Below are 21,794 nucleotides of genomic sequence, written 5' to 3'. Positions count from 1 at the left end.
AACATTTTTTGCAGTACACAAGTTTAATTTGGAGATACCGTTTTATGATATTTCCTCTGCAGCTCTTGATTATCACAATTTACAGCCTGTATTTTCTTGCAGCAGGCTTCCTGTGTTACTTCTGCTTAGCCTATATCCTGGAATTCAATACTTGTTTTCTTGTACAACTACAATTTCCTTTATTCAGCTTCCTATCCTCCCCACATTCTGTATAATGTTTTGGTTCATCTGTTTTATGCATTATTCAGTTTCATGCTGCACATTGCCATGCCCACAGTTATTGAATTCTTACTTTTCTAATCCATTAGTCTGATAGCCTTTTGTAGTTATGACTATAGTGGTATATTAGCCTTTGCTGACTAATTTACTATACCTGTAGCTGTCTTACTAAAATGGGTAAATGAGTTATGGAGGGATGGATGGATGATACATTTACAGACTGATTATATCCGGAATAACAATTGTCAACATATGTGATACATCTGCAATTTCTTTACATCTATATGCAAAGATTGCCTGCATATGTGATATATTTACAATCTGCTTATGTCTAGGCATGCAATAGAGTTCCAGTCTGTTTATGTCTAGGTATGTAATACAGTTGCAGTCTGTTTACACTAAGGAATAAGGACTTTCTACCTATGTGATACATTTACAGTCTATGTCCAGGTATAATGACTGTCTACATACATAATACATTTGCAGTCTGTTTGCCTCCAGGTAAAAGCTCTGTCTACATATATAATACATCTACAGTCTGTTTACATTCCAGTATAAGTACTGTGTACATTACATGATACACTTAGTGTGTTTAATTCCATGTACCGTCTACATATGTGATATGTTTACAGTCTGTTTACATTCCAGTATAAGTAGTGAGTACATATGTGATACACTTACAGTGTGTTTAATTCCAAGTACTGTCTACATATGTGATATGTTAAGTGTGTTTACATCCAGGTATGAGTACTGCGCACACAGAGGTTTATAAGTTCACAGGTACTTACAAGGTTATTTATGAGTGATCTTAAGAAGCCTTGCATTCTAGTCCATTGTAGCTTTATCCCTGATATTTTTACAAATAATCTAGAGACAAGCTGAATAAACATACGTTGATGGATTTACATGCTGCCCCTGTTCATGAGGGACAAAGGTGTTAAACTAGGGGTGAATTTGTAATTATCTATCCATTCACTCAAATTCCATTTTGAATATGTTGATAGAAGTACTTTAGTTTATTTTTATTTATCCTTGTTGACCAGTTTAGTCCCATCTAGACAGGTAGCATCCTTTCAGGGGACACCCAAGGTGGTATTTATACTACTAGGGAAAATTTGGCCAGAGCATCGTGGAACTTTCCCTACTGTTTTTGATAGGTGCCATGGAATCTTTTACATCCAAGTGAGCTACCATCAACACGGGCACATAGTGCATTGTTTTAATGTCTTATCCAACTTTATGCTGCATTCACGTGTCAGTGATCCATCTACCTGGTGTGGGAATAGAACCTAGAGCCTTCTGCATCAAAGGTAAGTGTGACACCTGTTGTACTACTGACATTGCAAATGGATTTGTGCTAACTAGAAGATGGTTTGACAGGAATGGAGTTCTCTGATACCTACTTATCCCTCTGCCATGCTCTGTTTATGTTGCAGAAGAGCTTAAGATTCCCTGGCTGGGTTTTTATGATTTAGGCCCTTGATTTTCTTAAGTGAGGAAGCACTGTGGCTGTTCCAGTTGTAACAGGTATTTGGAAATGTACATACCAAAAGGGGCATTCTGCTTAATGATCAGCATAATCAGTGCCAAATACAGTGAAATGATTACATCCCCAGACCTGGAAGCCATACCTTTAGATATCTGGTGCATGATGAAAAATGACTTCCTTACAATAGAGGATACATGGTGACCAAAGGGCAGTTTGTTGCTTCCTAGATCTATGACTAAGGGATCATTTTTCAGGGGTGTAGTGTCTAAATGTGATAGTTAGAAGGGGAGTTGTCCTTGCCAAAGGATATAATCATGCATTTCTTGGCATTTAGTTTTAGTGTATAGTTTTAATACCAGCTATCTGACTGGACTAGGCCCTCTTGCAAGATCATGGTGTCCTCTGGGGAACTTATGATGGCACCAAGTTTGCATTCATCTACACATGTGGTTATCTACAAAAACTTAATGGCTTTAATCTCTGAAAAGTAAATGCCAAAGAGGAGTGGCCCAGAGGACTACACACCCTGGGTTACATTGATACATGTGTATATATAAATATAAATATGTGTGTATGTATATGTGTGTGTGTGTGTGTATATATATATATATATATATATATAGAGAGAGAGAGAGAGAGAGATGCACACACATGTGTGTGTTATACATTTACAGTTGTTTATGCCCTGTCTACATATGTGATACATGAGTATGGTTACATTTAGAGTAAGATGTCTGTATATGTGATACATTTGCAGCCTGTTTATGCCTGAGTATACACATTGTCTACATTCTGTTTCCTTCCAGGTAAATATGTAGCTTATGGTGTTATTGTTCAGCACACCTTGTAAGTGGTGCTCATTTGAAATAAGTAACTTTGTTAAAAGTGCTCAGGAATTAACGTTTATGTAAGTACTATGTAATAAGACTGACTGCCCATCATGTTCTGTATAGTTCATTTATATCAAGTCCTTTCGCAGCTTCCAGTGATTGTGTTGTGCTGTGAGTCCTGGGGGAATTGTTCAGTTGCCTTTTAGGGCAGCACCAGACTACAGGATGCTGTAGAGAGCTATACTGTTAGCTCGGTCAGTTTCTGCAGATGATAGATAATTTACTTAGTGATGGGTAACACACGAACCAAAGCACAACTGCAGGTGAAATTTTCCTCTTTTTTTATTCTTTGACATATTTTATATGACATTTTTGTTTTAAATTTTTGAAACATTAAGGTTCTCACCTAAGATGATCTGAATGCATATGACTTATATAAATCAAGTCAGCTGTGCAAATTCTGTCCAGCCAATCTGATGGGGGTTCATGGAGTAACCACCAGCCCCTTGAAAAAGCAGGTCCCATCAGCCAGGGATCAAAGATCATTTTTTTGTCACCCAGTTTTAGCTCCATACAAGCATGGGTCAAGTAGGTAATCTAAAAGTCAATAATGTAAAATGTTAAATATATCACAAATTACACATTTGAATACTAAAAAAAAAAAAAAAAACAACACTATAACAAACATTTCAAAAATGTCTCAGCAAAATTTTCAGACAAAAAAAAAGGAGCTGTAGACCCAGGGTCTCATTACTGTTGGCATTAAGCAATTCATAGTACAGTAAAATATAAAAAGGTCTCTATGCAAATCATCAAGACAGCTTACATTTGACTGAAAAAAGCAATATAGTATATATATCTTAGTTTACACCACTGTATTTTATTAAACTAGGGTATACCCTTATTTGATCCATCTTGTTTTTCCTAATTATATGCAGCCAACTCATATAGTTCAACTGAAGTTTGGAATGTGCTATTTCTTTTATGCATCACCCATTGCTCACTATCTGCTGTTCATTTTATTGATTTGCTAACTATGTGTCTGTATTCTAAGGTTAATGCATGAGGCATGACTTTCTTTAGGCCCAGTTTAATTATTACCGCATGATTCATCTGCAGTGAATGGTGTTAAGTTTAACCATTACTGGCAAAAATGAGTAATTTTCTGGAACTTGTTATTTTACCCTAGATACAGTCAACATGCCCTTCACCAATAGTACTGTTTTAACTGTTAAATCCACTTTCATATTGTTGGAAGGGTAATCCTTTTTTCCTCACTTCTGGCAGACATAGGTCAGCTTCTTATTTGCCCACGTGAAAATCCTTTATGAGATGATTTCAAAAAGCACAGTATAGTGGGTGATTGAGTGAGTGAGTGAGTGAGTGAGTGAGTGAGCACATCATGCAATGGGCTGGTTCTGTCTCTAGGATTACTTCCTCTGCCTTGCACCAAGTGAGAGCTGGAAATCCTCTGGCTTTCCCATGATTCTAAAGTGGATTAAACTGTTACTGGAGACTGGATGAATGATGAAAAGATGTCCCATACTAAGAATATCCTAACAATTCATCTTGTTATTGTCTAAAGTCAAAGATTTGCGTCTTGTAATGCTTTGATTAAAGACAGAATGAAGATGGATAAGCATGAACAAATAATTGTTCATATAAAATAACAGCACAAAGTGTTACCTAAGTCAAGGGTCTGTAAGTCGACAACTATTCCAGCACTTTAGTTGAATAGACAATTCCAGGCTTTCCTTTATTATTTTAAAGAGGTATGAGCCCTTCTCTCTGCATCATGTCTAGCCACCCATCAGTGTGAACACTGGCTCTTGGTGATCATCACCATTGATTTGACACCCCAACCTCATGTACAAAATAGGAGGAAGGGGGGGTGATGCCAATGCTGATGAGCCCTTCTCTATTAAAGTTAGGTTGTGAACACTGGTCTAAACAGTTTTTCTTGTTCTTGAAAGACCATGTGGAGATGTTTGTTGGAATAAAAACATAAATGGATTGTGCAACAAGAGAAGAAAAGTCATAGCCAAGATTTGGAAGAACTGTACCTTATAAACAGCCTTATAAAAACACTTTTATCAATGTAAACAAACAACCGAGAAGGGAAATTAGGTTTACTAAAGCCACATTTTAGGTAAATATAGCCTTCCACGCAAAGGACAACCACAAAGCTTTCTTAAGTTATGTCCAAAACCTCAGGGGCAGCACACAGACTGTGCAAAACTGACTGTAAATGAGTATTCCTACACAGACAGAGGATATAGCAAATCTGCTGGCTGACAAATTTAGCTTCAATCCCCCCATGCTCCTCTAGCTGACTTCCAGATAATACCATCAAACAACCCCTCCCAACTATTACTAGTGAGTACATCGTAGATGCATTCTCTAAGGCCAAACATACTGCATCTATGGGCCTCGATAGTATTCCAGGATGCCTCCTAAAATAGCCTGAAACATGAGCTATCAGGACCACTGGAGTCATTTTAACTATAGCCTCCAGACAGGCTTTGTGTCACAGGAATGGAGAACTGCAGCTGTCATCTATCTGTACAAGACTGGGCTGTCATTGGACCCTGGGAACTTGTACGTCTGACTAGCTTCATATGCAAAGCCATGGAAAGAATTATCATGGAAATGAGTAATAAGGGTGTAGAAAATCTTTAAATACTAAATTCAACTTAGTTTGGTTTCATCAAGGGCATATCATGCCTAACTCAACCTGGTGGATTTCTTTGAGAAGGTCACCAAGGCAATGGATGAGGGCAAAATCGTTCATACTGCCTACTCTGTCTTGGCTAAGGCATTTGATACAATGCACCACTTGGGCATTGTAAACTAACTCATGGATGTAGGCATAAACTCCTATATTGATTGCTGGACAGTCAGCTGGCTCTCAGACTCCAGGAAGTTAGGATAGGGGACACCACCTCCACAAAGATGCTGGTGACTAGCAGAGTCCTTTAGGGCTCTATGCTAAGTCCGCTTTTTTTTGGCATCTACTTCTTGGTAATTAAGGCCAATGTCAAGGGCCTCTGGCTGACCAGTTTTGCAGATGACTGCCAACATGGAGCAGTCATAGAATCTCTCCAAGATTCTAACATCTTACAGGAAGGGTTAACACAGGCAAATGACTGATGCCAAAGCCACATCTTAAAAATCAATGCCAAGAAATGCATAATAGTTCCCTTTCAGAAGTCAGCCAGCCTAGGTAATTACCTCATCAATAACTCACCCCTAAGAGTCAAACCACTTGTCAGGGATTTGTATACCTATGTAAATAGTAACCTGGGTTTGACCAGCATGTGTCTAAGATAGTAAGGAAATAATTCTATGTTACTCAACTTACATGCAAGCACATGGTATATAGGTCCAAGGAAGTTATTGTTCCACTATATTCGGCCCTCATCAGGTCCATCATTGACTATAATGCCCCCTTTTGCATTACCTGACAAGCACATGCAACAACTGGAACATTCACAGAGGTTACTCATAAGAAGAATACAGGGTATAAACAACATGTCCTATGCAGATCACCTCAAGGCCCTACCTTTCTACTGTTTCCTACAGATTGTTGCAGGATGATCTGTGCCTGGCATACAAGGCATCCTTGGATCCCACTGTTATGGACATTTCGCATATCCACAGTAAGAATAGCATTGGAATTACTTGATCTAGTGATTTAAGCTTTGCTTGTGACATAAATAGGACATTTTGGAGAGACAGAATTGTCTCCCAGAGAATTCTCTTCTCTAGAACAGGCTTCCCATATATGTGAAGCAAAGCTGTTCCCTAACCCTATTCAGAAGAAACCTGGACCAGAGGAGGGAAATCGGAAATATATCCCTGCTCTAGCCCTTATGTCTCTAATGGATAGAGGCAGCCTGTATATCTTTCTCTAGTTTACATATACTCCTTAAAATATCCTGTAAGGCACATAAACTTCCAGGATACATTGACTGCCTGGCTAGGTTTATTAAGGCCCCAGTGATCATTAGCTTGGTATAGATTTATTAACCTATGAGACTATGACTAGGGTTTTTATCCTCTAGTGAGTGTGAATCTGTGTCATCTAAATGCCTGTGTGAACAGAGACCTTTGTGATGTTTCTCTTTGTGCTTTTATCGGGCATTATGACTTGTCATGATAATATCTCACAAGCAAGTATTTGCGAATAATACAATTTGAAACATAACAATGTAATTAAGCATGGTTTGAGTAATATGATTAAATGTTTCCTTAAGTCTGTGGTATGTCTATTATACAACTCAGCAATGCAATTCACAAATATAAGTACACTTTTATTTATTCTAATTTACATAAAATAGAAATACTACAGTTTTATTATTATAATAGACAATATAAAGGCAAACTTCTAGGCTTTCCAGTTCTTGGGATTTATAGGCCGATTAATGAAAACTAATGATGCTTACCATGCTATGGTTGAAAGTTATACAAATGACAAAAATCCTCACAAATACATGATAAAAACATAACTATCATAATTCATTAGGGCAAGAAGTACTTCAGATTTGATAGTACCTGTACTTCCCCAGGTTTGATGCTCTCTTCAGGCCGTGGTTCTATTTCCCATGGATCAGGTGGTTGAAGTTCCAGTAGTTGCAGTCTTCCATCATCTGTCTCCTCTATGACTACAGAAGTCATCACACTGTATTAATAACACTAAATACCAACAACACAAACTTATATTTATATTATTCTACTTTAAATATTTAATTGTGTATCCCTGATACATTACATTTCAGCAATAACAGTGTTCCTGTAGTGATTAAAGGTGAACATACTGATTTCTACATAACAAAAAAGCCACTTCACAATAAAAGGGGAAAGGCAGAGGAAATAAAAAGGGAGTAAGAACAAAAATACTCCCTTACTTGACATATGATGTAGAACAGCTTAGACATGTTATAATAATGGCAACTGGTAGTGACGGAATCCAGACAATACAATTTTCAGAGATGGGAAAATGCTTGCACTGAGAAAGATAGAAGGTTAGAGTATAAGGAATAGAATTGTGAAACGCAGTACCTGAAAAGAATGTGGTAGGTGCACACAAGATGTACTTTTACCTCTTGTAAGGTAAATGAGAAAGGAAATCAGATCTATAAAATCCTCCCCATGTATGATTTTTATTTAAAAGATTATTTATTCCTGTAGAAGGAAAGCAGTGAGCTAATGGAGTCCTTGTAGCTTATATTATGTGAGCTGAACACATTATGGACTAAAAGTGAAACTGAAGGGTATTAAACAGAATTCTCATCAACAAAGTGCGTGCTATGAAGTAGCAAGCAGTTGCAGGGAAAAGGATAGCAGCAGTGCCTGACATACGCAGTATAAAAGAAGATAAGCATTTAGGATACTGTGCCACAGCATACATTCTGTACTATATACCATGCAGGTATACGGGACAGTATGCAGCCTTTCACAAAACAAGCAGACTTAGCTTATACACATGGTATACCCAGATCGCTGTGCAGCCACGGGACAGTACATAATCTATTACCCAGACGGGAATGCTGAATCAGAGCCAGACATAGGACAACGAGCAAATATTCTTGTATACAAAATGTGACTGAAGTACCTCACCTCTGTGTACAGATCGACAAATCGAGCCTCACAGTAGTCTGGAGTAGCCTGTCACCAATTCAAAACGATTTGATAATACACAAATCTGTAGTCGCAGGATCTAATCGCACACCAGCAGGAGAATAATTTCTGTAAAACTCAAACTGCAAACTGACAAACGAATAGCAGAAAGGGTCCGCTGAAGAATAGTAGTGCCCACAAATTTACTGAAGTGCTTTTCATTCAAGTACCATACAGAACTTCATCAGAATAAACAGATTTAAAGTACAAAGCTTCTTTTATAACAATTCAAACTTGTCATGTGATGTATTTTTGTGTCAGAAATAAAGCCACTCACAACCCTACTAATATAACCAATATTATCAGTTCTTATATTCCCAAATAATGGAAAGAAGAGAAATACTTTGGCTTTGGCTAAACTAATTTCTTTTCTTCTTTATGTGGCAATTTTTTAGATGGGAAACAGCTGTTTTAAACAGTGTTGAAATACATTATTTGATAACTTGTACTTTCAAACTTTCTGTATCTCTTAACAGGCAAAGAAAATAGAATAATATTACAATCTGCATGTGTAAGACTGAAGTGATATGCAAAGTCCGAAGGCTTAAATGTGCTACGCTGATACAGTTTAGCTAGAACACATCAAAGTAAACTGTAAAGCCCAGGAAGCCAACAAGGAGGATCTTGTGTTGCTAAGCCATATACAAGTAGGAGAACATGCATGATACATGATACATTGCAAAAAGCAGCACAAAGGAATGCAGGATATCCAGCTGTGACTGAAAGTAAACCTGATAGCACAACACTGCTCAAAATAAATATATTGCACAGGGTCATATAATGTGTGAAGTGCGTTGTGTTTATACACTGCCTTTACTTAAGTCATGTAGATGGTCTTTTTATAGGCAGATTAAAAGTACTAGGCAGCGGGTTGTCAGATTACAAAATAGGGCATGTCTCACACACAAACATACCACATACCCAGACAAGCCACAGTTATGGGCTGACCAGTAGATAGGATAGGATGGAGAGACAGCAACATTAAGTATAATACACAAGAGGAAGTGGCATGGGTACTTAATGCAGACAGGTGGACGTGGTTTTGGTGGTACATTTACAATTTTGTAATTACTTAAACAGAAATGGATGTAAGGGTAAGGACTAGAAAGCACTGAGAAAAACATAAAAGGTTTTATGCCAGATACTGACATAAAAGTAGTAAAACACAAGAAACTTGATTTAGTGGTTCATGTTAGGGGGGATAGTACAGAAAAGCTTGGCAAAACTTTCTGCTGCAACCTCCATCTTCTTAATCTTGTGTCGTAGCCTTTCATTTGGTCTCAAAACATCTGAGGCTGTCTTACGTGGTCACAACCTCACCCTCCACCTAATATTTCCTGAACTCTGTAAATGTCACAGAGATCTGTTAGAAAATGGCTGATACCAACATAAAGGTCTCACACAATGCAGCACTCTCCTCTTCCCAATGACTGAGATTATCTGCTGCTGCTGTTGCAGCCAGGTGATTCACTGATGTTAGAAGGTTAGTTATGTCACACCTCAGTAATGTCACCCTTCTGTTGTGGGAGGATACTTTCTTCAGGCATCTCATTAGGCTACTAACTGAGGCTTGGGTCATTATCCTTTATTTCATCTGGACCCAGGCTTGTGGCCAATACTGCTCAGCCTGCTCTGTTACCTTGTGGGACTGACATGACTGACAAATGAAAATGGCAAAGTATAGCTACTGACATAGTTTAACATAACCTGTTCGACACTAGAATAACAACCAATACATACACAAATACTCACTACATCCTGTCCAAAAAAAGTCTCTTATCTTACAGCCATTTTGCTACTGTACTGGTTGTTTTCCTGAGTGTACAGGTAAAGACCAGAGATTCATTACCAACCTGGTATGAAAGACCAGCTGTAGATGAAAGGAATGCTGTACCTAATGGTCCTGACTCTGTGGGAGAAGCAAAGGGGAAGAGGTAGGGTTCCCTGGTATGACACTTTTCTTTGATAGGCACAGTAGGCTGTAATGTTGTGCATCTATACACACCTAGCGTATTCTTATAGTTCCTTAGGCTGAATATATGCATTTATATACAAGCAACCTTCTCATCTGCCTCAAATGTAAAGTAATGGCTAGAGTCAAGGATTACAAAGGTTAAACCCACCAAAATCCCCAGGCTATAGCAACATCCATGCTCTAACATGGTATATAAGTAGGGGCTTCTGTCAATTACCACCTGTCTGCTGTAATGGCCTTATTATGTATCTAATGCACTACGACACAATATTAAGACCTCTAACAGCACTCTTGTACAGAGTGTCTGGCCCGGGAGACTTCTGCATATTTTACACTGACCAACATATACAGAAGCATGACCCATGGACACCTCTGCAGGTTTCATACTGAAGTAAGTCTCACAGTTTAGTAAGCAACTGAAACATGGGGGATCTCACCCAAAGTGTGATTATCCTTCTGCAGCAACAAGACACAACCACAGTATAATCCAGGGGTGTGTGTGTATAAAATTGACTAACCTATAGCTGACTATGGCAGATGTCTGTCAATTGCAGATAGGACAGTTTGCTTCAGAGGCACAGTTTAGATATGTAAAGAGTTCTAATCCTATACAAATGGATGGATCGATCATGTGAAGTTAAAAATCGTTTTTTCCCTCACACATCAGTTGAGACAAACAACCCAAATTCATACTCGCTGAACTTTTTGGGAAAGCCAGGAAAACATTACCTCCTGCACTTTCATTTTTGGAGATTTCACATAAGACTTCCTTTATTTATTTATATATATATATATATATATATATATATATGTATATATATATATTAAATCCATTATTGTTAAACATTGACGAAAAGTAGCTTACATAAATGCATTATTTCATTAGAACCAAAAGTATGTCAAACTATTCTGGGAACTGATATTTGGGATGTTTTTCTTGGGCACTATTCTGGGGTACCTACATATGAACATATTTATTCAAAACTCTGAGCAGTGTAGAAAGTTTTAAACAGTGAGAAATGAGCTTTTCATCAAAAAGGGAAGAAAAAATATTTTATTTCAATTCTGCTTGACTATCTTATGTTGCATTTATAGTGGCCTGTGGGGTGATACTAGTATTTTGTACTTTTTTGCAATTTTTCCATGTTTTAGAAAAAAAAAGTGTTATTTGTTTCATTTGCACTTGTGGGAGAATTGTGAATCACTGCAAGGTCTGAGCTTCGTTTATACTTTATACTGCACATCTAGCTCCATAAATAGAATTACTTTTAAAAGTTAGCTGTTTGTATTTTGAACTCAGTCTGGAAACCTTAGTCTTGTAGTTTCATTTACAATGATATTTGCAATTGTGAACAATGAGAAATGTGATTCTCATCAAAAAGGGAAGAAAAAGGCTGCACTGAGCTGTGCTCAGCATACTGCCACTATTGCACTCACTCTGCAGTGGGTTGTCTGTGCAAGAGCTTTTTCCCCTGTAAGAGACCTGCAAAATCTGGGTCTATATTATGTGATCGAAGAATCTCTTCTTCAAACACATAATGATCAACACATATACAGTGAATGCTGTAAACCACAAATGGCCACATTCTTTATTTTTTTCCGCGGGAAAAAATTCAGTTGGCCGTTATCAAGAACTGCCCTTTTCTTCAATGTAGAGCAATCTTGGAGTTGGTATATTTAGTTAGGGGGGAGTGGGGTGCACAGCCTCCCACATGGGGGGGGTGTCTGGTGTACAAGGCCCCCCACTTAATTAGTGTTTTAAAGTTTGTTTTTTATTTTACAGCCATGTGAATTTTTTCCCCGAGGAAGAAATTAGAGGACGTGGCCATTCTCTGTTTACAGCGTTCTCTGTATGTGTCGATTATTATGTGTTCGAAGAAATTCTTCGATCACATAATATAGACCCCAAAATCTATACAACATTAGAAATCTAGGTCTGAGGCTCAAATAACCTGTATCAAGTGGAAATACACCTTAAGCTGCATTACATGACTAAATAACTAGGAATTTCCCCACACATTAATATTAAGTCCATCTATTCAGCATCCTAAACCAAGTGAACTGCAAGCAGTTATACTTAGCCTTGCTCTGTCCATTGTCACTCTTGTCAAAACCATGGACCTGTCCTTCCCTACAACTTCTGTAGCCAGCCTGACTGAGATGGGTTTTCTTGCGACACTAAATGAATTGTCTCATATTGTCTGGCAATTATTGGGTCTATGTTCAGTAATCAAATAGAAAAAGCATCGAATGGCATGTCTCATCGAACATGTTATCAAGCCATTCGAGTAAGATCGTATTATGGTAGGGATCAGGAAATTTACCCTTTCACCACTATAGTGCGATCTCAGAGTTGGTATACATAATTAGCAGAGGGTGTAGAGAGCACAGAACCCCATATGAAAAGTTTCACTGAACAGCATTTTTGATGTAATGCCATCCGGTGATTTTTCTGTTCAATGACTGAACATAGATCCCAATTATCTACTATTCAAACAGCATAACAATGTGTCAGAGATGTTCATATATGATGTTCTTGCAGGCAAAATTCTCACATGTAGGACACCCTGACACCAAAACTACTAGTCATACACCACACCTCACCAAGGCCATTAAAATGCACATAATCCATCATATGCTGAGATTCTATAGATTAACTTGCCTAAACCTTAAAGACCTCCAAAATGCCACACAGGCACAAAGCACACTCAGCAAGTTAAGCCTAACACCTCATATAGCACAATGAATCCCAAAATCATGGCCACTGAGCATAAGCTCTAATAAGTGACCTATTTCTGGCATACAAGGTATCCTCTGACCCAATACTGATGGACCTACTGCACATAAGCAAGACAAATGGCATCAGAAATACTCATTATTGGGATATAAACCTGTTCTGCAGCATCAACAGAGTGGTTTGGAAGGGACATGCATATCTTGCAGAGGATACCACTGCTGTGAAAAAGACTTTGCATTCATGTAAAACAAAGCTCATTCTCAACCATATTCATGCACAACTTGGCTCAATGGATGAGTAATAGACAATTTACCCCAGGGCTGCCATCTGTACTACTAATGGAAAGTGCTAGCTCCTAAACTACTTATCCCATGCATGGGTCTCCTCAAATTATTTATGGTATGATCTCAGTTATTCTGAGTAAGGGGTAATCTATAACTGCTGGCCATGGGATGGGTAAAGCCAAACTAACACCAAACAGGACTGCTTAATTCAAGCCCCAAAAGGGAAATTATATCAATTTAAAAATTGCCCGCAAGGGGAGTTATATATATGTATACATTATCCAAGTGGTTCTGATAAGTAGGGGTGCTTGGTGTAGGTAAGATACTTCAAAAAAGTATACAATCCCTTCCTTAGTCATTTGCCTTCCGGTAGTGGGAAAATCATCATTAATTACAAAGTTAAAGCTATATTCTCCACAACTTATCAAACAACATGAAATAAAATAAAGTAAAATAAAATAAAATAAAATAACCCTACACTACATTTAAGAATATTTTTAGTAGAATGTCTTTTGTGCAACTTTTTGTACAATTTTTTGTACGATTTTATCTACAGTGGTCAATTTTTTGATACGTGGAACGTTTGACTACTTTTTAATATTTTGTAACAACCCCTATTGAGTTGTACACATATATATTCATACATTCTCTTTTTTTAAATACACTCTTTACATACATAGGTATACATTCACTTATTTTAATTTTTATAATCTTCTTGGATTGTAGTTTTTGTTAAGTTTATTTACTGTGCACAACCTCATGCCTGTTTAGGCGATACACTACACAGTTGATACTATACAGTTGATATTATATGTAAGTTTGTGTCAAAAGAATATAGGGTTATTTTATTTTATTTTATTTTATTTTACTTTATTTTATTTCATGTTGTTTGATAAGTTGTGGAGAATATAGCTTTAACTGTTAATTAATGTTGATTGTTTCCACTACCGGAAGGCAAATGACTATTAAAGGGGATTGTATACACTTTTTATCTGTTCTGAGGAAGTCACCCTATTTGGGTGACGAAAAGCGCTTAAACCTCTTTTGAATAAAGTGTCTGTGTTTACTTTAACACTTTGTGACTTTTTGATACACTCAACTTTGGTGGAAGGAGTCGTGTACGTTTGGAGTGCTTACTTTTGTTTTTTGGAGTTTTCGTGTAAGTTTGGTTTGTTTTCGTAGGTAAGATACTTGGTACTTTACATGTAATGGCAAGTGTTGCGAAGAGTGACTTTTCATAATGTGCATTCACTAAACTACGATACAAAATATTGGTCATATCTACCACCCAGTACTGACGTTCCTTTTATCTAATTTTTATTTTTTTATGTTTTTCAGGTACAGTTTTGAACTTTTTTTTTATGGAGTAACACTACTCCCTTTACTTATGGTTTAAGCACAAACATCACTATGTAGAAATGTATGTTTACTTTAAGTGAGTTATTTATTTAGTTTTTTGTTATTTTATTAATTGCTTGTGGCCGTTCTGTTCTTTTCTTCATTTGGATGAGGGTGTGACTTTTCAGGAGGTGTTTTTTAGGTTTATTTGCTGATTTGTAGCCGGAAAGTGTGTGGTGGAGATTTTGATCCAGCACTTTTTATTTGTTAGGTATTATTTTTCTTAATTTTTCACTACACTTTCTGCATTGGAATCTGGTTGGTTTTGGTTTGGAATGAGGTTTGTTTGTGGGTTGTATGGTTTTAGCTTCTGGAGAGCAAGTCTTAGGGATTGTATCTGTGTCTTGACACTTAAGAATGCTAGCTGTTTTTTTCTAGATGGGCCAGTTGACTCTATAGATGTCTTTAAAGCACAAGGCATTTGCTGGATTATTTTATGAAATGTGGTTAATTGTTGGATAGAAGATGTGAGGTAAGTGGAAAAATAAGTGGATAGTGTTTGTTTTTTCTTTGTTTCTTTTTTTTTTGTTTTTAATATAGAGTGAGCAGTTTTGGCAAATGGTATATTGAGTAGAGTACAAGAGATGATGGGTAGAAATTTAGCTCCATATTATGCATTGTTTTAATTATATTTTTGCTTTACAGATTAACATTTAGTTCCAGTTTGTGGTTTATATGGGCAGATTTTCTTTTGAAATTGATTTCTTTTCAGGTTTTGACTTTTATATTCACAATTTTCCTATAGTTTATACTTTTTGTTTTAATTTGGTATACTCAGTTCTTTTCCATGTGAGATAGGATTTTCTAAAATGTATTTATTTATTTATAAATCATTAGCTCCTTCAACCTCCTCCCAAACATTGCGTAGCCTCAGGCTGTTCTCCCAGGCTTCAACACTCAACCATCCCTATATCCTTCAACTCCTTGCCAAGAACCCCAGACATGACCCTTTGCCTGATGAACCCCCAACTCCTCAGGAAGTTGACCTCAATGGTACTCATTAGACCAGGGGAGCAAGTAAGCCAGCGTCTATATCATGTTGTCAAAAGACTAAAATGTCGAACGGCAATATGATTGTAAATGCCATACATCTAAACTGTTCTTGTGGGGGGCTATGCCCCCCCCCCTGCTAATTATATATACCAGCTCCGAGATCACACTACAGTGAAGAAAGGGCAAATTTCCTGATCCTCACTGTACCACAATCCCACAACAACACTCTCAGTGTACGGCATTTACGATATTATTGCCATTCGACATTTTCAAAATTTGATAACGTGAAGTAGACCCAGTGAGCCAATGGGTAAGTGATGAGTGCTGAGCCTGGGAGGCATCATTCTTGTGGCAACTAGTCAATGTCCTTAACTGTGGAAATGGCTAGAGCAGTGATGTCAGAATATCATTGCCACCACCTACTGCTAGTCTGAAATGTTGAGTGCAGCTCCTGGTCTCCACCAAAGGTTGTAGAGGCAGCAGATGGGCAGCTCTCTTATCCCATTGGACAAAAGGGAGACCCTTTGACTTATGGGATAAGAACTGGCCATCAGTTACTTCATCCTATTCACCGGGCCAGTCCTACTTGTAACACAAGTCTGTTTCCTAACCTGGGGAGCCAGTGACAAGAATGGATGTCCCGCCTCTACTCTACGTTGCTTGCCAGGATTTTTTTAGGTTTGAAAAAATGTTATGGCACCATTTTGGTTGACTTTGATGTTGATGAATTAACTATTTTCTTACCTATATTAGTATTTTAATATTTAAATGCCTTTTTGTTGAATTGCACGTTTGATTTTAAGACAGGGCAAGTACTTTTATTGCATTTTGTGTAGTATTTTTTGTGGTGGTGTTTTGACATGTTTGTATAGTTTTAGATAAGTAGCTTTTATTTTAGTTGTACTTGTGGAAATGGTGCTTAGAGTGACATTTTGTCATATGTAGAGTTAAGGTAAGTATTCTAATTAAGGTAATCTGTAGTGCTTATGGTAACTACTAGGTATGAAATGTAATGTCTTTTATGGTTAGTGTGAAGTAGGTTCAGGCACTGATGATTCTGGCAAAGTGGTAAATGTTTAATGTAGGTTTTGGATCATACATTTTATAGATTAAGAAACATTGTCTGCACTGTCTGAGGTGCATTGTACAAAGAATTTCGTGAAGATATCAAAAATAAAATGTAACCAGTCAGTAAAGGTTGACTAAATGCATGAAAACAAAATAAAACTAAAATGAAACCAAGTCGACTACCACGGCAGTAATAATAAAACAATGTATATATTAAACAGGCCAAAAACAAAAACATGGGTTAACACTTTCATAGCCAAAAGCTGCTTCATCAGACCTAAATTGAAAAAATATGATAATCCCTAAAAACAAGATCAACCAATAAACAAAGAGTAAAAGCATCACATGATAACTAATTCATAAAACACATATGCTAAAAACTAGCAATCACATCAATGAAGCAGATTCCTATTCTTTAATATAGGTTTCAATGACACACGCCCATTCAAACCTAGAAATTTGTCTGGATTTAAAGTGATAATCCACCTCAAGTTAGCATGCTCTGTTGCATTTATAATATCACCACCAAACCTGAGACTTTCACACAGCACTTCTAAAACTGCAAATCTGAACACATGATTAGTACCACATTCAGATACATGTCTGGCTAGAGCATTAGTCAATTTGCCCTTCTTGATATCCCCAGCATGTTCTAAAACTCTGTCTTTCAAACTCCTATTCATTTTACTCACACTAACCTTCACATGCAGAGCAACTAGCATAATAAACCACATTACAAGTGTTGCAATCCACATGAAAATTAAGAGCAACCTGTTTGCTGACGGACCTAATGTGAACAATGGTAGTATTAAAAATACATTTGCATGCTGAACAATTACGGCAAGAAATGGTGCCCTGTTTCTCAGTCGTAACAAGTGGCTTAAGACAACCATTCTTGTAACATAGCTGACATTTCAATGGAAGGTTATTCTTAAAAGAGAATTTAGGTGTTGGACCTACTATGTCAGCTATACCATCACGCAAAAGAACAGACTAATGTTTCCTGATCACATTGCACATGCTACCTATATTACTTGAGAAAGTAAAAGGCACTCTAACATATTGTGTATCATACGAGTGTGGAGCTAAAACAGTATTCTCTGAAAAATAAGGACGAGCAATAGTTTTCCTTAGAGAGCAAACAATATCAACAGTCTCTCCTACTTCATCTTCAGAATGTCCTCTATCAACAAAATCATTGGCTGCATGAATTAATGCTGTATATGCCTCATTGTCATCATGCAGCTGCATAATCCTAAGAAATTGTCCCCTCAAAACATTTTTGGATACATGCCATGGATGCATGCTCGACTTATGTAATAAAGTGTTATGTTTACAAGATTTCTTATAAATAGCCATACTAAAACCATACAATTCATTCATCTTAATAGATACATCCAAAAAATTAATGACAGAACATGAAGAATGATAGGCAAACCTAAGAAAGGTCATGGTGGAATATAAATAATGAACAAAATCGTGCAGACATTCATCTGTACCTCTCCAAACCATAAAAAATCATCAACAAAATGTTTATAATAACAAAGATTATATGTAAAGGGGTTATTATTGTGTGCATATTCAGATTCCCAGTGTACCAATACAATATTGGCATAAGAATTGGTGCAGGCAGTCCCCATTACAACTCCTAGTTTCTGTAAAAATAACTCATTCTGAAAAATAAAAACATTATTTTCAAGAATCATTTCTGTTATAGAACAAACCAAAAATACTTTAGTATTGGACATACATCCCTGCAATGTCAAACTCCTAACTGATTCAATATGGCTATAACCATAACAAGCAAAGCAATTTCCAAAGTAACTAAAAGTAAACCATGTTTATCAGTAAGATTATTATACCAAACAAACAAGTCAGTTAAAGACTTAGTAGCCTTCAATACACTTGGAACTGTATCCAAAATAGGTCGAAGCATTTTCAGGTCTGATGAAGCAGCTATTGACTATGAAAGCTCTAACCTATTTTTTTGTTTTTGCCCTGTTTAATAAATACGTTTTATTATTACAGCCATGGTGGTCGATTTTGCTTCATTTTAGTTTTAATTTTCTGAAGATGCTTTGTAAAGGTTTATGGCCTGTTTCCAGTCATACATCTCTGTACCATGCACATATTTGTATTTCTTTCATCAAGCAGTATTGCTAATAGTTCTTTTTCTGTATGATCATATCTCTTTTGTACATCTGTAAATGTGCTTGACGTAGACACAGGTCTGTAAGATCACATCTGCAAATGCATTCTAAGTGGTACCTACTGCTAACACAACTGACTTATTAACGTTGCTGCATCTATAACTAATTATTTAATTTCAAAATTACTTTCATGCTCTTGACTCTATTCACAAGCTATGTATTAATTTACCAGCATTCACAGACTCATAGCTTTCTCAGACATATAGATATAGACTTTGTAAGATAGTGCATTATTTCTTGAAACTTATTTAATGGTTATTTGTCATGTGGCACAATTGCTCTGACTTTTTTCAGACATTTTTGAGACATTTATTAGAGACATAGAGTCATAGATTTTTACTAGGCTAATGACAGGGCCTTTCCAAGCCTAGGCAAGTTTTCCTGAAAGAATTATGATGTCCCGTATCCAAATAGGACATCAACAGCCAGGCATTTATAAGCAATCTCTGTCCATAAGGGACATGGGTGCCACTCCCACTGTAAATTTCCTATTCCTCATCCACTGGTCTTGTTTGTGCTTAAACTGGGTAATAGACAAGCTCAACTTCATATAGATGAAAAGCCTGTTCCATAAGAGATGCAGTTTCTGGGACACATGTGTCTCAATAGCATGTTCTCTTTAAATCACAGGCAAAATTCAGGTCCATAGACCTTGTATTCCTGGTACTATTTGACTTAAAAATAAGCAGGAGATTCATAAGTGTGGGGTTTGCAGATACCTTGTAAGCCAGGCATAGATCATCCCTCAGCAATCTATAGGAGACTGAGTAGAGGGAAAGGGCTTTAAGGCACTTTACATAAGGGAGGTTTGTTATGCCTTTTATTCTTTTTGTAAGGAATCCCTGAGGTCACTGTAGTTGCTGCATATGCCTGGTCATGTACATAATGAAAGGAGCATTGTACTCTATGACTGGTCTGAAATGGACAGAGTACAGTAGGATAATGACCTCTTTGACCTTAGATGCCATGCCCTTACTTATAAGTTGCGCATCATAAAATGATTTCCTCCCAACTGTGGCCACATGGTAGTCAAAGGTAAAAGCACTATGTGCACACCCAGATCCTTGACCACTGGGTCAACTCTTGTGGATGTATTATCAACCTTGTAATAAGCCAGGATGGTTGACTTCCCAAAGAGTACAATTATACATTTCTTAGCACTGAGTTTAAGATCTTGGCTTTGGCACCATTTGTTGGTCAGATAGGTCTTCTTGAAGAATGCTAGTGTCTGCAGGGGAGTCAATGATAGCCCCCAGCTTGCAATCATCTGCAAGCTTAGTCAGTCATAAACCTTCAGCATTTCCGTCCATTTCAGAGAAATAGATGACAAAAAGGAACCAGACCAGTACCGAGCCATGGGGGACTCATCTAGTGACTGACCTCTTGGTGGAGGTGACCTTATCTGTTTTGACCTCCTGGATTCTATCAGTGAGCCGGTTGGCTATCCAGTGAGTGATAAAAGGGTTTATACCTAAATTAGTGAGCTTGTCTATAATGCCTGTGTGGAGTATTGTATCAAAAGCTTTGACCAGGTCAAGGTAAGCTGTGTGCATAGTCTTACCTTCATTCAATGTTTTGTTGACCCTCTCAAAAAAGTCCACCAGACTTAATAGGCACGGCCTTTCTTTAATATAGTCAAACTGTGATGGGTCCAGCATTTAGAAGTTACCTGTATCTTCATTTATCATGTTCATGAGGATTCTTTCCATAGCCACCATATAAGGGCGGTCAGACTAATGGGCCTGTAGTTACCCAGATCAGTGGTTGTACCTTCTGTGCAGGGGAATGACTGTAGCCATCTTCCATTCCTTGGGCCCAAAACCTGACAGTAGGTTCCAGCTGAAAAGTGATTTAAGTGGACCAGAGAGGTCATGTTTCACATGATCTATTAAGCATCCTGAGATGTTATCAGAGACCATCAATGCATTGTTTTTGGCCCTGTAAAATGCATTTATGACCTGTTCCCTAATAATGGCTGGGGGATAGCTGTATGCAGTATTTCATTTGGACTATGGGGGGGGGGGGTTGAGCTAAAACTGTCAGCCAAAAGGTTGGTAATGGTCTCTGGTTCACTGTGGGTGATGCCATTTTCAATAAGTCCTGTGCATTTTTGAATATTTCCCCAGAGATTACAGACATAACTGTAGAAAGCTTTTTGGTTGTCCTTTGCCTGAGAAACTATTTTTTTTCTTCAGATTTGGCCTTTGAAGCATTAATTAACCCTCTCAGTTGCCTGTTTAGATTGGTCAGGAGGCTCTCAGTATGTATGGTTTTGTTCCTCCTACACTTGACCAACATTTTTTCTTTTGTTGTATAACTGACTGAGATTGTGATTTCACCAGGGTGGCTTGTATTTTGAGTTTGTCTTAGTCTTAACACAAGTGGGTGCTGCTTACTCTATACAGATATCAATATAGCTGTACAGAAATTTTGTAAACAGCTTAGCATATTCTATGGTGTTTACTGGATTTGGGGGTACTTGGAATTTTGCCAAGGTGTCACTTAGTAGAGAGAAGTTGGCCTTGCAATAGTTCCTAAAGGTTATTGGTTTCACTGGATTTAATTTTTATTTCAAGCAATACTGCCTTATGGTCAGATCTCATGAGCAAAGACATTACATTGGGTTAGGAACATCGACCCCTTATGGACCAATTGTCCCAGGATGTTGGTATTAACAAAGTGTAGGAATTGCTGGGCTTGTGCATTAGAAGTGGTGTAGGAATCCCAATCTATAGAGGCGTAGTTGAAATCTGCCATGAATATTGTATTGAGTTGAATGGTGAAGGACTGTAGTATATTGACATAGGTAGTATGGGTTTCCTGGCACATGGAGAGGGACCTACAGGTTGCAAGGATATGACATGAGACCCTGTTTATGTTGAGTTTTCAAATGTATGACTTCCAGTGGTTCA

At 37.4% G+C, this 21,794-nt stretch overlaps 1 protein-coding gene across 1 annotated transcript in view; it reads right to left on the bottom strand.

Moving 5' to 3' along the window:
• The window catches only part of LOC122801694 (cytidine monophosphate-N-acetylneuraminic acid hydroxylase-like), a 700,032-nt gene that overhangs the window by 589,233 nt on the left and 89,005 nt on the right, over positions 1-21,794 (bottom strand). The window contains exons 3-4 of the mRNA XM_044071206.1: positions 7,093-7,202; positions 2,945-3,135 (exon numbers count right to left, since the gene is read on the bottom strand). Coding sequence (XP_043927141.1) covers positions 2,945-3,135; positions 7,093-7,202 — 301 coding nt within the window. The remainder of the gene's footprint in view (positions 1-2,944; positions 3,136-7,092; positions 7,203-21,794) is intronic.

The sequence above is a fragment of the Protopterus annectens genome, chromosome 5.part0, assembly GCF_019279795.1.
Source record: "Protopterus annectens isolate FY-2018-M chromosome 5.part0, PAN1.0, whole genome shotgun sequence".
NCBI lineage: Eukaryota > Metazoa > Chordata > Ceratodontiformes > Protopteridae > Protopterus > Protopterus annectens.
Note: the sequence above shows the minus strand (reverse complement) of the source record. Positions and strands in the feature narration are given on the sequence as shown.